Consider the following 14,128-nt stretch of genomic DNA (forward strand, 5'->3'; position numbering starts at 1 on the left):
TTTACGGGGGCCTTGATAACGTTTTGGTGGAAGGCAACTACCGTAGATGCGTGGACTGGATAGAAGATGCGGCGCGTTCGCTGGACAAGAAGGCACTTTCGGACCTTGTTACGGTGCTCTGGAATATTTGGAACAGTAGGAATAATAAACTGTTTAGTAACAAGGAGGAAAAGGCGAAGGTTATCTGGGATAGAGCTGCTTTGTTGAATAGGGACTTTCGTATCTTTAATCTTGTGGAAAAACCGATGATTCCCAAGTCGGTCAAAGAGAGAGGGTGGCAGAAACCTGGAGCTGGGGTGGTTAAAATAAATTTTGATGCTGCTGTTGTTGGGAGAATGATGAGCTTCGGGCTAGTGGCTAGGGATCACGATGGTTTTGTGCTTGGGGGCGTGCAGGTGTTTTGGAGATTAACACTGGAGCTGAATGGGCCGAGTTGCAGGCGTTGGCTGAAAGCATGGAGCTGGCGCGGGAGAAAAGGTGTCTCAAGCTGGAGCTGGAATCAGATTGCGCAAATTTGGTGAATCGGCTAAAAAGAGTGTCCGTTGACTTTTCTACCTTTGGTTTCCGTATCCGGCAGCTTCTAAATTCTTTTGACCCATGTTTTGTTTTTAATTTTGTTTGGACCCCGCGTTGTTGTAATAAAGCGGCGGACCAGCTCTGTAAGTGGGCCTTTAAAAATAATTGTACTAAGGCTTTTGACATGGACTATCCGATTGAGATCCATGATGTAATTTTGAGAGATGCTATTAATTGAGCTTTCGACCTTCGGGTCTTTCCTTCAAAAAAAAAAAAAAAGCTAACGGATAAGACAGGTTACCATAAGTTCTCTTCAATTGTTTCTCATTTCTGGAAACATTTGGGTAAAGAATATATTAGACTTTCAACATCTTGGCATATCATACATAATCCTTGACCTGCGCTTATCAGCTATAAATAGGTGGGTTATTGAATTATCGTCACATGGTGTGTGTTTTTGACCATCTTGACTCTTTTGTAAACTCCAGTTTATTCTAGATTGTGTCCTGTCTGAATGTTTCCATTGTTGAATAAACACCTCAATGCAATCTCATAAGCAGAAAATATAGCCCCATTGACTACAAAAGCTCGAGCGACAGCAGTTCCTAGCCCTCGCCATAGGACGCTATATCCTTCCTGTTTTACACTTTTGTGGAGGCAATCAATGATGCCATTGTACTTTTGTGGGGAGGCTGGTGACTGAGCCTGCAGTCTAGTCTTTACAACATCCAAGGGATAACAGCAAACCCAGCTAGCAACCCCTGCTAAACCTCCTGCTATTAGCATTGTTCTGAGGGTTTCTTGGCCACTCTTTCTGCACCCCGGATGAAGCTGTTCTCGCATGTACTCGTATGTCCAAAAGTAGAAGCCGTGAGAAGGCGCATCTCGAAGGGCGGTGATGGTAAAACCCCTGTATATCCCCCTTAAGCCTTCTGTTTTCAGTATGCTTTTAGCTACACTAATTGGTCCTGTATGAGCACCGACTGATTGAGAACCTGGGAAACTTGTGTTCTGCAATTGCAGGCGGATTTTTATTAGTTCTACCGGAGTGAGCATGACGCTCTGTAAGGCACCAGTTCCAACCCCTCCTAGAGCAACACCTTTGTAGGATGGTGGATTGGTGGCAGATACAGACGAGTCAAATGCTCGTGAAAGAATGGCGTATATCTGGAAAACCATAGCATTCTGCAATGCACAAATCACTCTGTCAGCGCTACCCTTATCCAGCTCAGGAACAATAGGAAAAAAAAAGATGGGAAACATCAACTTGAGCTTTAATGGTGCGTTTGAGCAGTCAAATTCTAATATACAGCGAAAGCCCCGATTTCCAATTACTTCACAAATAATTGATGTTTTCATGCAAATTTCTTACATACACTATGATTTGCGAGTTCCTTCCCCTTCTCTTCTGGTTTATATATTAGACTGTTCCTTAATGAAAAAAACTTGCAGAGAGATTAATTCTTGTAGGCAGGTAACTCTTTTTTTTTTTAATGATATCGACCTTATTTTAATTAAAACATCGGGTCACGAGCAATGATAATACGGCCAAACTCCTTTAACGAAAGTGAAGTCAGTGTCTCATAAAGATCAAAATCCTTTAACGAAAATGATAATACGGCCAAACTCCTTTCATAATTTCTAGGCTATCAAGGGGGAAAAATTAAAGAGATAATTAAAAATATGATATCATATTTTATGAAAAAATAGACGGTTCAAAAACGTGTTACACCTAAACACTAATATATATAAAGATATTAAACGATAAGCTATAGGGAGTTGGGCATCGTATCAGGCCAAATTCATGGACAGTGACTTGCACCAAAAAGCAACAAATGTCTAATCAGCAAAGCACCACAAAACTTGAATAAACATAAAAAAGGAAATTTGGGGGAGGGCATAAGATTGACGATGAGTTCACTTGGTTAACAAATATTTCATCAGCTACATCCTGATAAGTGATAAGGTTCTAAGAACCCTCCATGTGATTCATTTTAATGCACTTTTTTCCACAAAAGAAGAAATCTTAAAGCATAAAACAGCCACACCTAAATCATGAACCACAAATAGAAACCTTTAGATTGAAACAATTCATTGAATCACCAACACAGTAAAAATGGAGAAATGAGAAAAAGAACCTGAAAGGTGACTGATGCCAATGGCGCAGCCATGCCTCTATAGAGAGCACCGGGTCCTTCCGTGGCTACAACCCGGCGTAAGATCCTAAGGGCAGAACCTGAATCGGTGCTTTGTTGCCGGATTCTAAGGGTGTCAAGTGGATAACCGGAGATGATACCAGCCATTCCACCAAAACCTCCAGCCACAAATTCTTTTCCCCAGCTACTTGCAAGAAACTCTGGCCAAAAATCCATTATATGCTCTAAATTTCAATTATCCAAAACAAAACAATAGAGAATATCAAGTTTTGGAACCTATTCAGTTCCCTACTTTTTATAAGCAAAGCCACTTGAACAAGACAACTCTAGTGTTCTTTTCTTGCACGACTTTGAATCTTCTGTCTCTGCTCCAGCTTGGAAACAGATTTTTCACCTTTTTTTGGTCAGGAAAAAGCTTTAAAAGGTCGGAAATTTAAATCATCCTCAAGCTTCTCTAACTCTAGTCTCTAAGATTACAAAAAAAGAAAAGAAAAAAAGAGGCACTTCCTAGGCATAAAAAAAGGCAATATACCTAAGATTCCTTAAAAATCCGATTCTGTATCTTATCTGTCCCTTCAACTTATTTATCTGATCTCCTAAGTCCTACCAACCAAAAGTAAAAAAAAAAAAAAAATAGAAATAGAAAATTTTCTTGATGTATCCCAGAAAGAGCAACACTAAGAGAGAAAGAAAGTAAGAGGACAATAAAAGAGAGAAAAGAAGGCAAATGTAGAGAAAGCAGGTTTTGGTTATGATGACGGAAACAAATGGCACCGGTGGCAGTTTTGTTGGGAGCGTCGAGTGTGTCCAGTAGGGGGAAACAGCCAAGCTCTTCTTTTCGGGTCCCCATTAGCGGCTTCTCCAGTGGCCCAACCATATCTCTACACGTTAACTTGCCTTGGCCTTCTTCGGTGCTGTTGGATCAGTATTCCATGAATCCTTCGTTACTTATTATTTGTCCCAAATACCAATGAAAATTGGTCTCAGTGGTGGAGTGACGCAACCCAATTCTTGCCCATATGTTTGTTTGATTTTGATTTGATAATACGGTGATTATGCACTACTACGTACATATAGCACAAGCACAAAATAGTTTTTTTAGATTTAAATTTTAGGTTAATACTATATATTAATGGTCGAGGCGAATTGCAGCCTGGCAGGTCTGCCGTTACTTAGAATGAATTTTTTTTTCATTTAAGTATTTAAAGTTTTTAAATTTTTAAATAATAAAAGTAAAATTATATTTGATTTTTTAAGAATGATAAATTTTTTATTTAATTTTTTAAAATTTATATTTTACTATCATAAAATTACATTTCAATTCTCTTAAACAAAATTTCTAGCTTCTCCCTTAAATAAATTTTAATTTAATTGTTTTTTATTGTTAACATTAATTGGAATATATTAATTTTCGAGTTAAAATACAATATTATACTATTACTTAATTATGATTCAGACTTTTTATCCATCACACAAAAGGCAAGGCAACATGACTCCAAATATGCTATAAACCTGAATTACATGCTAATTGTATCCTAATATTTCACTAAGTCTATCAAGAAAGATTATAGTTACGATTAACATATATCCATGAAGCCTTATGTATACACATGTCATATAAGAGCATTTTAATACTTTTGTTTAAATTCATATTAATAAAAGCTTTATGAATATATTCTTTTTTTATAACATGGTTCACATAGGGAGCAATAAGTTCAATTACTAATAATATTTTCCAAGCAATATTTGAGAAAGGTCGTAATGACCTCAAATTTAACCAAACTTCTAAATTTCATCACTATACATGTTTCTTCACTTCTAATATAGTTTTTAGTTATATGTTGATTTTATCGGCCACTTAGCAATATTGTTACATATTTATCAACACTTTTCACTCATTAATTAACACATTCATATATATATATATATATATATAATCATACACACTGAATCATTTTCATTTTTCATCCCATAGCAATTCACAACTTAATAGCCTTTACAATTATAGCTTATTTAGACTTGTTTCCCAACCAATTATTCTAACACATTTAGGTTATGGAAATTACACGTAATCTTTTATCATCCATTTTCACATTTATTATATATTTCTAATCATTTTCGTATTTATTTTTAGGTGTTTTTAAACACAAAATTAATTCTTCATAAACTTAGACTCATCAATAACTTACCATTAAGTTATTATTTGTGCATTCAAAGCCGATATTAGCTTCTCTTGGCCATGAACTTTGAAACTTGAAGTCGTTATTTACTTATGAGTTTGTAAATGTATAAAAAAAAAACCTTCAATTAAGAGTTGAACCCCAACACCCCAAGTATTGTTCTTAATGGAAGTTTTATTTCTTGATTTGCTAAGGTGAGTTCACAAAGTGGCTGTACTGAGAACTAGCACAAGTAGTTGCATTGTTGCTTATTAATTCCCCATAAGCTATAGGGCAAGGGCAGAGCTAAAGGGCTAGTAGGAGCCTTGATCTCCTTAAAATGAAAAATTTCACTTTTAGTCATTTTATAAATTTTAAAAATTTAAATTAATATATAATAAAATTACATTTTGTCCCCAAAAAAAGAAAAAAAATTAAATTAATCTTTTAAAAATTATAAAGATATAAACTATTAAAATGATAAAATTTCACTTTTATTATAATAAAAATATATAACTTTATTCAGCCCTCAAATTTTTTTTGGCTCCACCCTTATTATAGGGTGCGAGTAACTCCTCTTCAAATCTTCTTTTCATACACTCAAAAGTTCCGAATAAACTTTATAAATCCAACGAAAACTGAAAGGCAAAATCCTCCATCGGGGTTGGAAATCCTACCCCCAACAAGTTCCATCTAAACATCCATGTTGAATTTTGTGTTCATCCTGGTCATGCTCAGTCACGCGTTTTTGAAACTTTTACATTTTCTACAACATTCGAACTTAAGCTCTGCCGCTTAGTTTTAGTTGGCATGTGACTTCAATTAGTCAAGGTCGTCTCAATATTTTAGCATCTCTTGGTCAAAAAATAAATTGGTTTAATAGTCAGCAGTCTTCGAAAAGGAACCATGTGAGGAAAAGTTGACTCGGAAATTAAGGTATGTATGCCTTGTAAGTAAAGTAAAACAAGACGATGTTGCTGAACATCTACTTAGAAATAGAAGAGTACGACGTCAAGGTTACAATATCTTTAGGATTGAATAGGTTGTATATGATTGTCTGTATCCTATAATGTTAACCAAAGTTAACGTCTTTAATTGATATAAGCCATCAAATATGAGCGAAATTTGTAGTATCTGAAAAAGGTAGCGAGCCGAAACTGGACTCTTCCTTAATGGCAAACACAACAAGAAATCTTCTTCTCTTTAGTCTTTCATGTTTTATCCCCTTGCTTTTTAGACCTACATGTTCTCAGATAGCCACGATATCCCATGGCCAACAGCTGAAACAGGATCAGCAGTTGGTTTCAACTTCTGGAATGTTCAAGTTAGGATTCAAATCTGTGCACAAGGATAATTCCTACTTGGGAATATGGTACAACGGGGAAGATGACAATCTACTTTGGGTTGCCAATCGGAACACCCCAACATTTGGCAGTACCGGGATTCTTGAGATAGATGATCGGGGCAGCTTGAAAATTTTACATCAATCGGCAGACCCTGTGGTACTGTACTCTGTTGAAGAACCAAGTAACACCAGTGCTACTCTAGAGGATTCTGGCAATTTCGTGCTACATGAACTGAATAGGGATGGGTCTGTTAAGCGGCTTCTATGGGAAAGCTTCGATTACCCTACAGATACGCTTCTTCCAGGGATGAAACTTGGGATCAACTCCAAGACTGGTCTCAACTGGGCTCTGACATCATGGAGAAGTGATAAGTCCCCTGCATCAGGGTCTTTTAGCCTTGGGTTGGACCCTAGTGATTCAACTCAGTGGGCTATATGGTGGCGAGGGGAAGTCTACTGGAAAAGTGGGTCTTTTCAACATGGGTTTCTCGAGGTCTTCTTATCCAATAGTTCCTACGATTTCTTTTACGTTTCGAATGAGAATGAAACATACTTCAATTATACTGTGAAGAAAGCAGTTACCATTTTCCCAAGGTTGAAACTGAATTCGGAGGGTGAACTCGTGAGTTACAAGGCGGATTCTGTGGCTTCACAAGTTTCATGTACCAAAAACATGAGCATAGGGTGCATGAAACTGAACGTACCTGAGTGTAGTAGAAGCTTGGGAAATAACGTTTTCCAGCAGCATGTGGGTTACATTTCCAACACCGGGTTTAAATTCAGTGAGACCGACAACCTGTCCCGAATTGATTGTCAGGCCAAGTGCTTGGACGATTGTTCTTGTGTGGCATATGCTTCGAAAAATGATGATGGGACCGGCTGCGAGATTTGGAGCACTGGAGTCAGTTTTACTGAATCAGTTACCGGAGATAATAAGCCTGAAGTCAAGCGTGAAGTATTCATTCTTGAACCAAGAGGTAAGACTTAATTTACATTGTGAAAAATTGGAGCATGCATGTCTTGAGTTTCTACTTAAGTTAGGGGAATTAGCAGTTAACAGAGATTCTCAAGGAATCTGAATCCAATGATAAGTTGATACTCATGACACTATGAATTAATGTTTTCTCATTTCAGAGAACAAGTGGTGGATATGGCTGATCGCATCGGTTGGCGTAGTTATGATTGTACCCCCAGTATGCTCAATATGTTACAAAATATGGAAAAACAGCAACAGAGGAGGTAATTATATCCTTAAAAGGGAACTGAAATGAGGATCTCAGTTCCTTTTATGCCTAAGTTATCAATGATCACCAGATGAGAACATCTTAAATTCCTGTAACTTGATTATTAGGAGTTGGAAAGACGAACCAAAGGGTGCTGTTTGATGAAATTGGAGGTGGTGCAATGGCTTCAACCAAGAATGACACTTTGATAAGTCGCAGAACAGATGGACATGATAAGCAGTTGGATGTGTTCAGCTTTGAAAGCATTGTTGCTGCTACAAAATGTTTTTCAGTAGGAAACAAGCTAGGAGAGGGCGGCTTTGGTCCGGTCTATAAGGTAATATGGTGTCCCGGAACCGAGTTTAATATTCATTTGCAAATTACTAATGAGATAATTTCAGGGAAAACTTGTGGATGGGAGAGAAATAGCAGTAAAGAGACTTTCAAGTCATTCAGGGCAAGGATTGGTGGAGTTCAAGAATGAAGCCATACTCATTGCAAAACTACAGCACACCAATCTGGTGAGACTTTTAGGATTTTGCATTCAAGTGGAAGAAAAGATGTTGATTTATGAATACATGCCTAACAAAAGTTTAGATTTCTTTATCTTTGGTAGGCCATCCTTACCACCTTAACAGTTTCATATTCGGGAATTCTTTAACATCTGCCATTTCATCACAATCATCATCTGCTGAATTGTTCTCTATATGACACAGATTCCGAAAAGAAATACATGTTAAATTGGAAGGAACGCCTCAACATAATTGAAGGGATTGCTCAGGGACTAATTTATCTCCATAAATATTCAAGACTCAAAGTGATTCACAGAGACTTAAAGGCTAGCAATATTTTACTTGACCATGAGATGATCCCAAAGATATCTGATTTTGGCATGGCTAGAATATTTGGATTAAATGAATCTGGAGCAAATACTAAAAGAGTTGCTGGAACATTGTAAGTATAGTGAATAGGAAAATAAACAACTAGCTTTTCTTTTTCCCTTTTTCTTTTGTGAATTTTCAAGTACTGAAAAGCATCCTCTGATTGTTTTGACCTCAAGTGGCTACATGGCTCCAGAATATGCCATCCACGGCATTGTGTCAACGAAAACTGATGTGTTTAGCTTTGGAGTCCTACTACTAGAGATTGTGAGTGGCAAGAAGACCAATAGTTGCTATCATCCAGAACGTCCATTGAATCTTATAGGTTATGTACGTACACTTCTCATCTTTCTTTCTTTTTCTTTCCAAAGTCGAAAATGAGCCATTGTGGAAGCTGCAATCGAGTTCTTCTTCAGTTTTCACGTATACATATATGTATTTATATTTCTGATTTCTGTACAACGATTTCCATCAGGCATGGCAACTTTGGAACGAAGGTCAAGGTACAGTGCTTATAGATCCGATATTAGATGAATCCTGCAATCAAAATGAAGCACTGAGATGCATTCATGTAGGCCTCTTGTGTGTGCAAAACCATGCAATAGATAGACCCACAATGGCAGATGTTGTTTCAATGCTTTCAAACGAAACTGTACAGCTACCAGCACCGAAGCAACCAGCGTTTTTCATTTATGCAGCAGAAGAAGAGGCAGATATAGGTGAAACCAAGTGGAACAACTGTTCCATAAATCATGTTACAGTCTCAGTGATGGAAGCAAGATGACTATAGTTGTATAAATAAGAGTTTTTTCCTAAATGAAAGTAGTTTATAATCTTATTTCCTTAAAATATGATTTCCCATGTTTCTCTTTTGGATTTATTTGAAAATTCTCTCATTTTAAGCTTCTTGATTTGGGATCAGTTTCATGTTCCAATTGCTAGTTTATTTCATTGCTGTTAAATAAGTGCGTATGTGGTATTGGGGAAAACTAAGTTTGACACTGATCAGGAATTGAGGAGAACCATGAACAACGAAAAAGAAAATCTCAATAAAATCCTAATAATATTCTCCTCCCATATTGGTTAGTGTCAAAGTAACATGTTTTAATCTTATTATTAATGCATTTTTAGATAATTATTAAATGTTAATTGTAAATTTTATATTTCTAATTCTTTAACTTTATGTTTTTATACTTAGCAGAGCATTTGGGAGTAAAATGAGCGAAAATCGAAAAATTGGAGTAAGATACAGGAGCCACACGGGTTGACTCATTCCACACCTCTTGGCCACACGGTCATGTGGTAGGTCATGTCTATTTTGCGAATTTGAACCCTAAACTGTGGGAAATCACATTTTTTAGGTTTTTCGGGCCTAAGACATATATATGACAAAAATAAAAAGATTAGAGTGAATCATATAGAATATTCAAGAAAACAGCTCAAAAAACACTATTGAAGTCAATTCTGAAGCAAATTTCCGTCAAGATTGAAGATTCCAGTTGATTTCTTAGAAGATTATCATGAGTTTTTTTTGTTTCTTTTGGTTATACTGTTTCTTTGATGATTTTATTTTTAAGTATGAATTAATTTTCTAAATACCTAAGGAGATGAACTCTATGGTGAATTTTGTCTTTTGATTTATATTTTATGCAATAAATAATTAGATATTGTTTTCAATTATGTGTGCTTAATTATTAGTTTAATATTTCTAGATTATTGATCTATGTTTGATGAACTTACATTAGAGGAGGAATAAATCCTGTTTAAGAGTAGGTCTTGCGTAATTGAGTAGAGTTGCATGTAATCTTAGAAATAAGACAATATAAATCTACCAGATTAGAGTCAAATCTAATAGGGAAATCCATAACTCGAGTTAATGCGATAATAGATGTTTTAATTAGAAAGAAATTTCAATTAATTAACTTGAAGTCAGTTGCTCTTACTCTCGAAAGAGATATTAGCATAATTTAGGGATTTCTATGGATCAAGTTACTAAGTAAAGAAATTGGGTAATTTAGATTGATAATGACAGATTAAATCTAGGTGAATTCTTTCCTGGGTATTGTTTTGCTTCTTGGTTATTAATCGATTATTTTCTTGTTTTGTTCTTTATCGTGTTTGTTAATTAATTAATTTAGTAGTTATACTATTAATTAATAGGTACACTTGTCTTAGTCAAATTTTTAGTTAGTTCACGGCGCATCACGTATTGATAAAAATGAAATATTCTCTTAACTTACTAACTACGTTTTATTAGTGTGCTATAGAAGTGTTCATGGATTGGGTTCGGGTCAGGCCTAAGTATGGTGTTAATATATTTTATGCTTGTCCAAGCCTGGCTCGAAATATGAGCTTAAAATTTTACTCAAACTCGCTCATATTTGTAAAAGACTAACCCAAGCTTATTTTAGGTCCGCCTAAATTATTTTTAATTTTTTTTAAAAATATTTATATTATATTATATTATATTATATTTATACATTTTATGCATTTTTTATTTATTGAAAATTTTTATATAGTCATCTTGACATTATTTTAATGTTTACATTAGAATATATATTTAGTATAAGTCTATTTTTTTATTGTGTTCTAAATTACATAATATATAAAAATAACATAACATAAAGTATTATAAACTTAAAAATAAGTTGGGTTGGGCTCGAGCCTTGAATGTTCAAGCCCGAGCTTGACTCATATTTTAAACGAGCCTAATTTTTTTCAACCCATTTTTCGGGCTTAATACTTTTTCCTAAACCCTTCCAAATTTTGAGCGAGCCATTAGTCCTAAGCGGGTAACCGACCCATGAACAGGTCTGTTGCCTTGTAAGATTTGGTTTTATTGAGCCAATTTTATTGATATAAAGAAATAGAGAAAAAATCAAGTAAATAAAATTGCATCTTAATAACATAAATTAAGGTAAAATAGCATATAAAAATAGAAAATAATAATTAATAAATTAGGAATTGTCGTGTGTCACCATTTGAGTGGTTCGACAATTGATTTTAATAGTCAATATGGTCAAAGACAGAAATAGTTAACGGAGAGACTTAATTAATTATTTTTGTTAAAGACAAGAGCTCAATTAGGTGTGAATTTAGTGTAAGGACTCAATTGATTTTTTTTCATTCTTTTTTTCTTAAGGCCTTTTGTACCTATAAGCTTTTAAATAAAACAAATTAGATTAAATTGTGAATGAAAATAAATTTAAACAGGTAAATACATGCGACTAAGAATATTAAATGCACTCCAATTTCCTTCTAACTCGTATTGCCATTTTCTATAGCACGTTAAAATGTCATCATGTTAGGAAGCATTATTTAACATGTTATCAAAATGCCAAAATTTTATCATGTTGATTGTTTCAAAATTTAACATTAAAATAAAATAATAAAAGATTTATTTAACAATTGAATAATGGGTAAAGTGATAACTTAGTTAAAAATTAAAATAAAATTTTGGTTGAAATGATAAAGTTGAGATACTATTGATGCTGATGGCATAAGTTCATATATTTTTATATGCAAATGTTTTATTGATTTTCTTAAAAATATAAAAAGACAAAGTATCCTCGTAATAATATAATATATTTTAAATATGGAGGGTTAATTAGTAATTTAATCAACTGATGCATGCAATATGTACAAAATTAGAATAAAACAATTTAGTTTAAATTGTGAATAAAAATAGATTTAAATAGGCCAATCCATCTGATAAAAATATTAAATGTATCCTAATTGTTTTCTAGCTTAGATTGTCAATTTTTTTATAGCAAGTTAAAATGCCAATCATGTTAGGTAATATTATTTGACATGTTATCAAAATGCCAAAATGTTATTATGTTGGTGAAAGCAAAATTTAGCATTAAAAATATAGTTGTAAAATATTTATTTAACAATTGAATCATATGTCGAATGTAAACTTCATTTTAAAAAAACCTCTCATCAATCTTGAGTTAGTATTGAATTGATTTGTAACACTAACTCAATTTACAACATTATCAATAAAAAATTATATACTGAGTGAAAAGTAATAGAAATTATTGAAAAAATATTAAAAAATAGAAAAGAAAATGAATTATTTGATGGTTAAAAAGTGTTTAAAAATATGAAAATTTTAAGTAATTTCATTTTAATTAAAATGATAGTAAATAAATTCTAAGTTGTTGCCTATTGTTTAGGTGTTCACCTTTCGAATACTTTGATTTGAATCATTGTTGTAAAAAAAAAAAGCTAAAGAAATCATACTTAATATTAAAAAGTACAAAATATATCATAATAAAGCTATGGTTGTAAAGACAAAGTTAAAATGTTATAATTTCTAATGTTATGAGTTTAAATCTTAATATTTTTTTTAGTTTTTATTTTCTTTTAAAAGGACAAAAGTAACATTGTAATAATATAACTTATTTAATATATGTAATGTTATTTTCATCATTTCATCAACTGGGTTGGTATCACTTGACTCGTGATATCACACTCAATCACGACTTTAATCATAATAGACATAGTAGAGATGAGTTGGTGTCACTTGACTCATGACACGAAACTCGTTTAGGGCTTTAATCATAGTAGAGATAACAACAATGTGGGTGAACTGCAATAATATGAAATTGTACAAAAAATTAATATTAGAATTAAGTGATCCGAATCTTTATTTAAATAAAATACAATAGTAAAATAAAATAAAAGTAAAATTCATATAGAACTACACTTCTTTTATTTTATTTTAGAATAATGTTTTTTAAACCTTATTAAACTCCATCTATTTGATATTGATTAGAATAAGGTGTTTCAATCTTACTACACTTCTATTAGAATATGGTTTTACAAGGCTATAAATAGACATAGTCTACTCCTCTTGTAATCATTCGAATTGGACATAGTGAATTTTCTTTTCCTTTGCCCGTGATTTTTTTCCCAAAAGGGTTTTCACGTAAAAATTTGTGTGTTCTTTATTTTATTTCTCTTTTTTTTTGTGATATATTGTCATTATCGAGATTCTATTTTTTACAAATTGGTATCCGAGCTTCTGGGTTGTTCATCTCGATCACGGTAATGGCGTCTTTGAAGTATGAAATTTCGCTGTTGGATCGCAACACCAGATTTGCGTTGTGGCAGATTAAGATGCAAACAGTTCTTGCGCAGATGGATCTGGAGGATGCCCTGCTATGGATAGATAAGATGCCTTTGACATTAACGGATGAAGAGAAGAAGCGTAAGGATTGAAAGGCGTTAACACAATTACATTTGCATTTGTCTAGCGAAATTTTGCAACATGTGATGAAGGAGAAGACCGCTGCTGCATTATGGAAAAGGCTAGAACAAATATGTATCTCAAAACTCTAACCAGCAAGTTACATATTAAATAGCGTCTTTATGCTCATAGTTTGGAGGAAGGTGCGTCTGTGCATGAACATTTAACAATGTTTAAAAAAATTCTCTCAAACTTAGAGGCCATGGAGGTCTAGTATGATAAGGAAGATCTAGGGTTGGTTCTACTTTGTTCGTTGCCCTCGTCTTAATTAACCTTTAGAGACACAATTTTATATAGCCGCGAGTCTCTTATAGTTGATGAGGTTGATGAGATTTATGATTCTTTGACCTCGTATGATAAGATGAAGCATCTTGTGGTTAAACCCGACTATCAGGAAGAGGGTCTCATTGTTCGTGGGAGACAAGATCGGAATGCTGATGATGATCGTGAAGGACACAAGAACGAAATTCTCGCGGTAAATCTTAAGGGTAGATTGAAGTCTTTAAACAAAGGTAAAACTTGTAACTTCTACAAGAAGAAATGGCACATTAAATCTAAGTGCTATAAGCTACAGAACAAGATCAAAAGGGAGGC

General features: G+C 33.9%; 2 protein-coding genes across 4 annotated transcripts; one reads left to right on the forward strand and one right to left on the reverse strand.

Annotated features, from left to right (window-relative positions):
- Positions 1 to 813: 813 nt before the first annotated feature.
- Positions 814 to 3,662, reverse strand: LOC105776730 (mitochondrial arginine transporter BAC2). The gene is made up of 2 exons (XM_012599595.2): positions 2,655 to 3,662; positions 814 to 1,701 (listed from the first exon to the last, which is right to left on the reverse strand). Exons 1-2 carry the CDS (start codon positions 2,886 to 2,888, stop codon positions 1,006 to 1,008), a joined length of 930 nt encoding a protein of 309 aa, XP_012455049.1. The 5' UTR covers positions 2,889 to 3,662; the 3' UTR covers positions 814 to 1,005.
- A 2,165-nt stretch (positions 3,663 to 5,827) lies between these two features.
- LOC105776732 (G-type lectin S-receptor-like serine/threonine-protein kinase CES101) lies at positions 5,828 to 9,957 on the forward strand. Of its 3 annotated transcripts, XM_052621764.1 has the most exons (8): positions 5,832 to 7,153; positions 7,311 to 7,415; positions 7,528 to 7,736; positions 7,801 to 8,011; positions 8,116 to 8,353; positions 8,460 to 8,610; positions 8,756 to 8,999; positions 9,482 to 9,957. In XM_052621764.1, the coding sequence occupies exons 1-8, from the start codon at positions 6,004 to 6,006 to the stop codon at positions 9,499 to 9,501; spliced, it is 2,328 nt and encodes a 775-aa protein (XP_052477724.1). In that variant the 5' UTR covers positions 5,832 to 6,003; the 3' UTR covers positions 9,502 to 9,957. The 3 variants fall into 3 exon arrangements, with proteins under 3 accessions (XP_012455054.1, XP_052477724.1, XP_012455053.1); XM_012599600.2 differs by lacking the exon at positions 9,482 to 9,957 and having other exon boundaries at positions 5,828 to 7,153; positions 8,460 to 8,605; positions 8,756 to 8,962; XM_012599599.2 differs by lacking the exon at positions 9,482 to 9,957 and having other exon boundaries at positions 8,756 to 9,250.
- Positions 9,958 to 14,128: the final 4,171 nt, after the last annotated feature.

The sequence above is a fragment of the Gossypium raimondii genome, chromosome 10, assembly GCF_025698545.1.
Source record: "Gossypium raimondii isolate GPD5lz chromosome 10, ASM2569854v1, whole genome shotgun sequence".
NCBI classification, from domain to species: Eukaryota; Viridiplantae; Streptophyta; class Magnoliopsida; order Malvales; family Malvaceae; genus Gossypium; species Gossypium raimondii.

Coding starts and splice junctions, on each gene's coding strand:
- LOC105776730 (XM_012599595.2), bottom strand. CDS start 2,888: ATGGATTTTTGGCCAGAGTTTCTTGCAAGTAGCTGGGGAAAAGAATTT. Junction 1,702..2,654: donor TGGCATCAGTCACCTTTCAG/GTTCTTTTTCTC, acceptor TGTGCATTGCAG/AATGCTATGGTTTTCCAGAT.
- LOC105776732 (XM_012599599.2), top strand. CDS start 6,004: ATGGCAAACACAACAAGAAATCTTCTTCTCTTTAGTCTTTCATGTTTT. Junction 7,154..7,310: donor ATTCATTCTTGAACCAAGAG/GTAAGACTTAAT, acceptor TTCTCATTTCAG/AGAACAAGTGGTGGATATGG. Junction 8,354..8,459: donor AAAAGAGTTGCTGGAACATT/GTAAGTATAGTG, acceptor TTTGACCTCAAG/TGGCTACATGGCTCCAGAAT.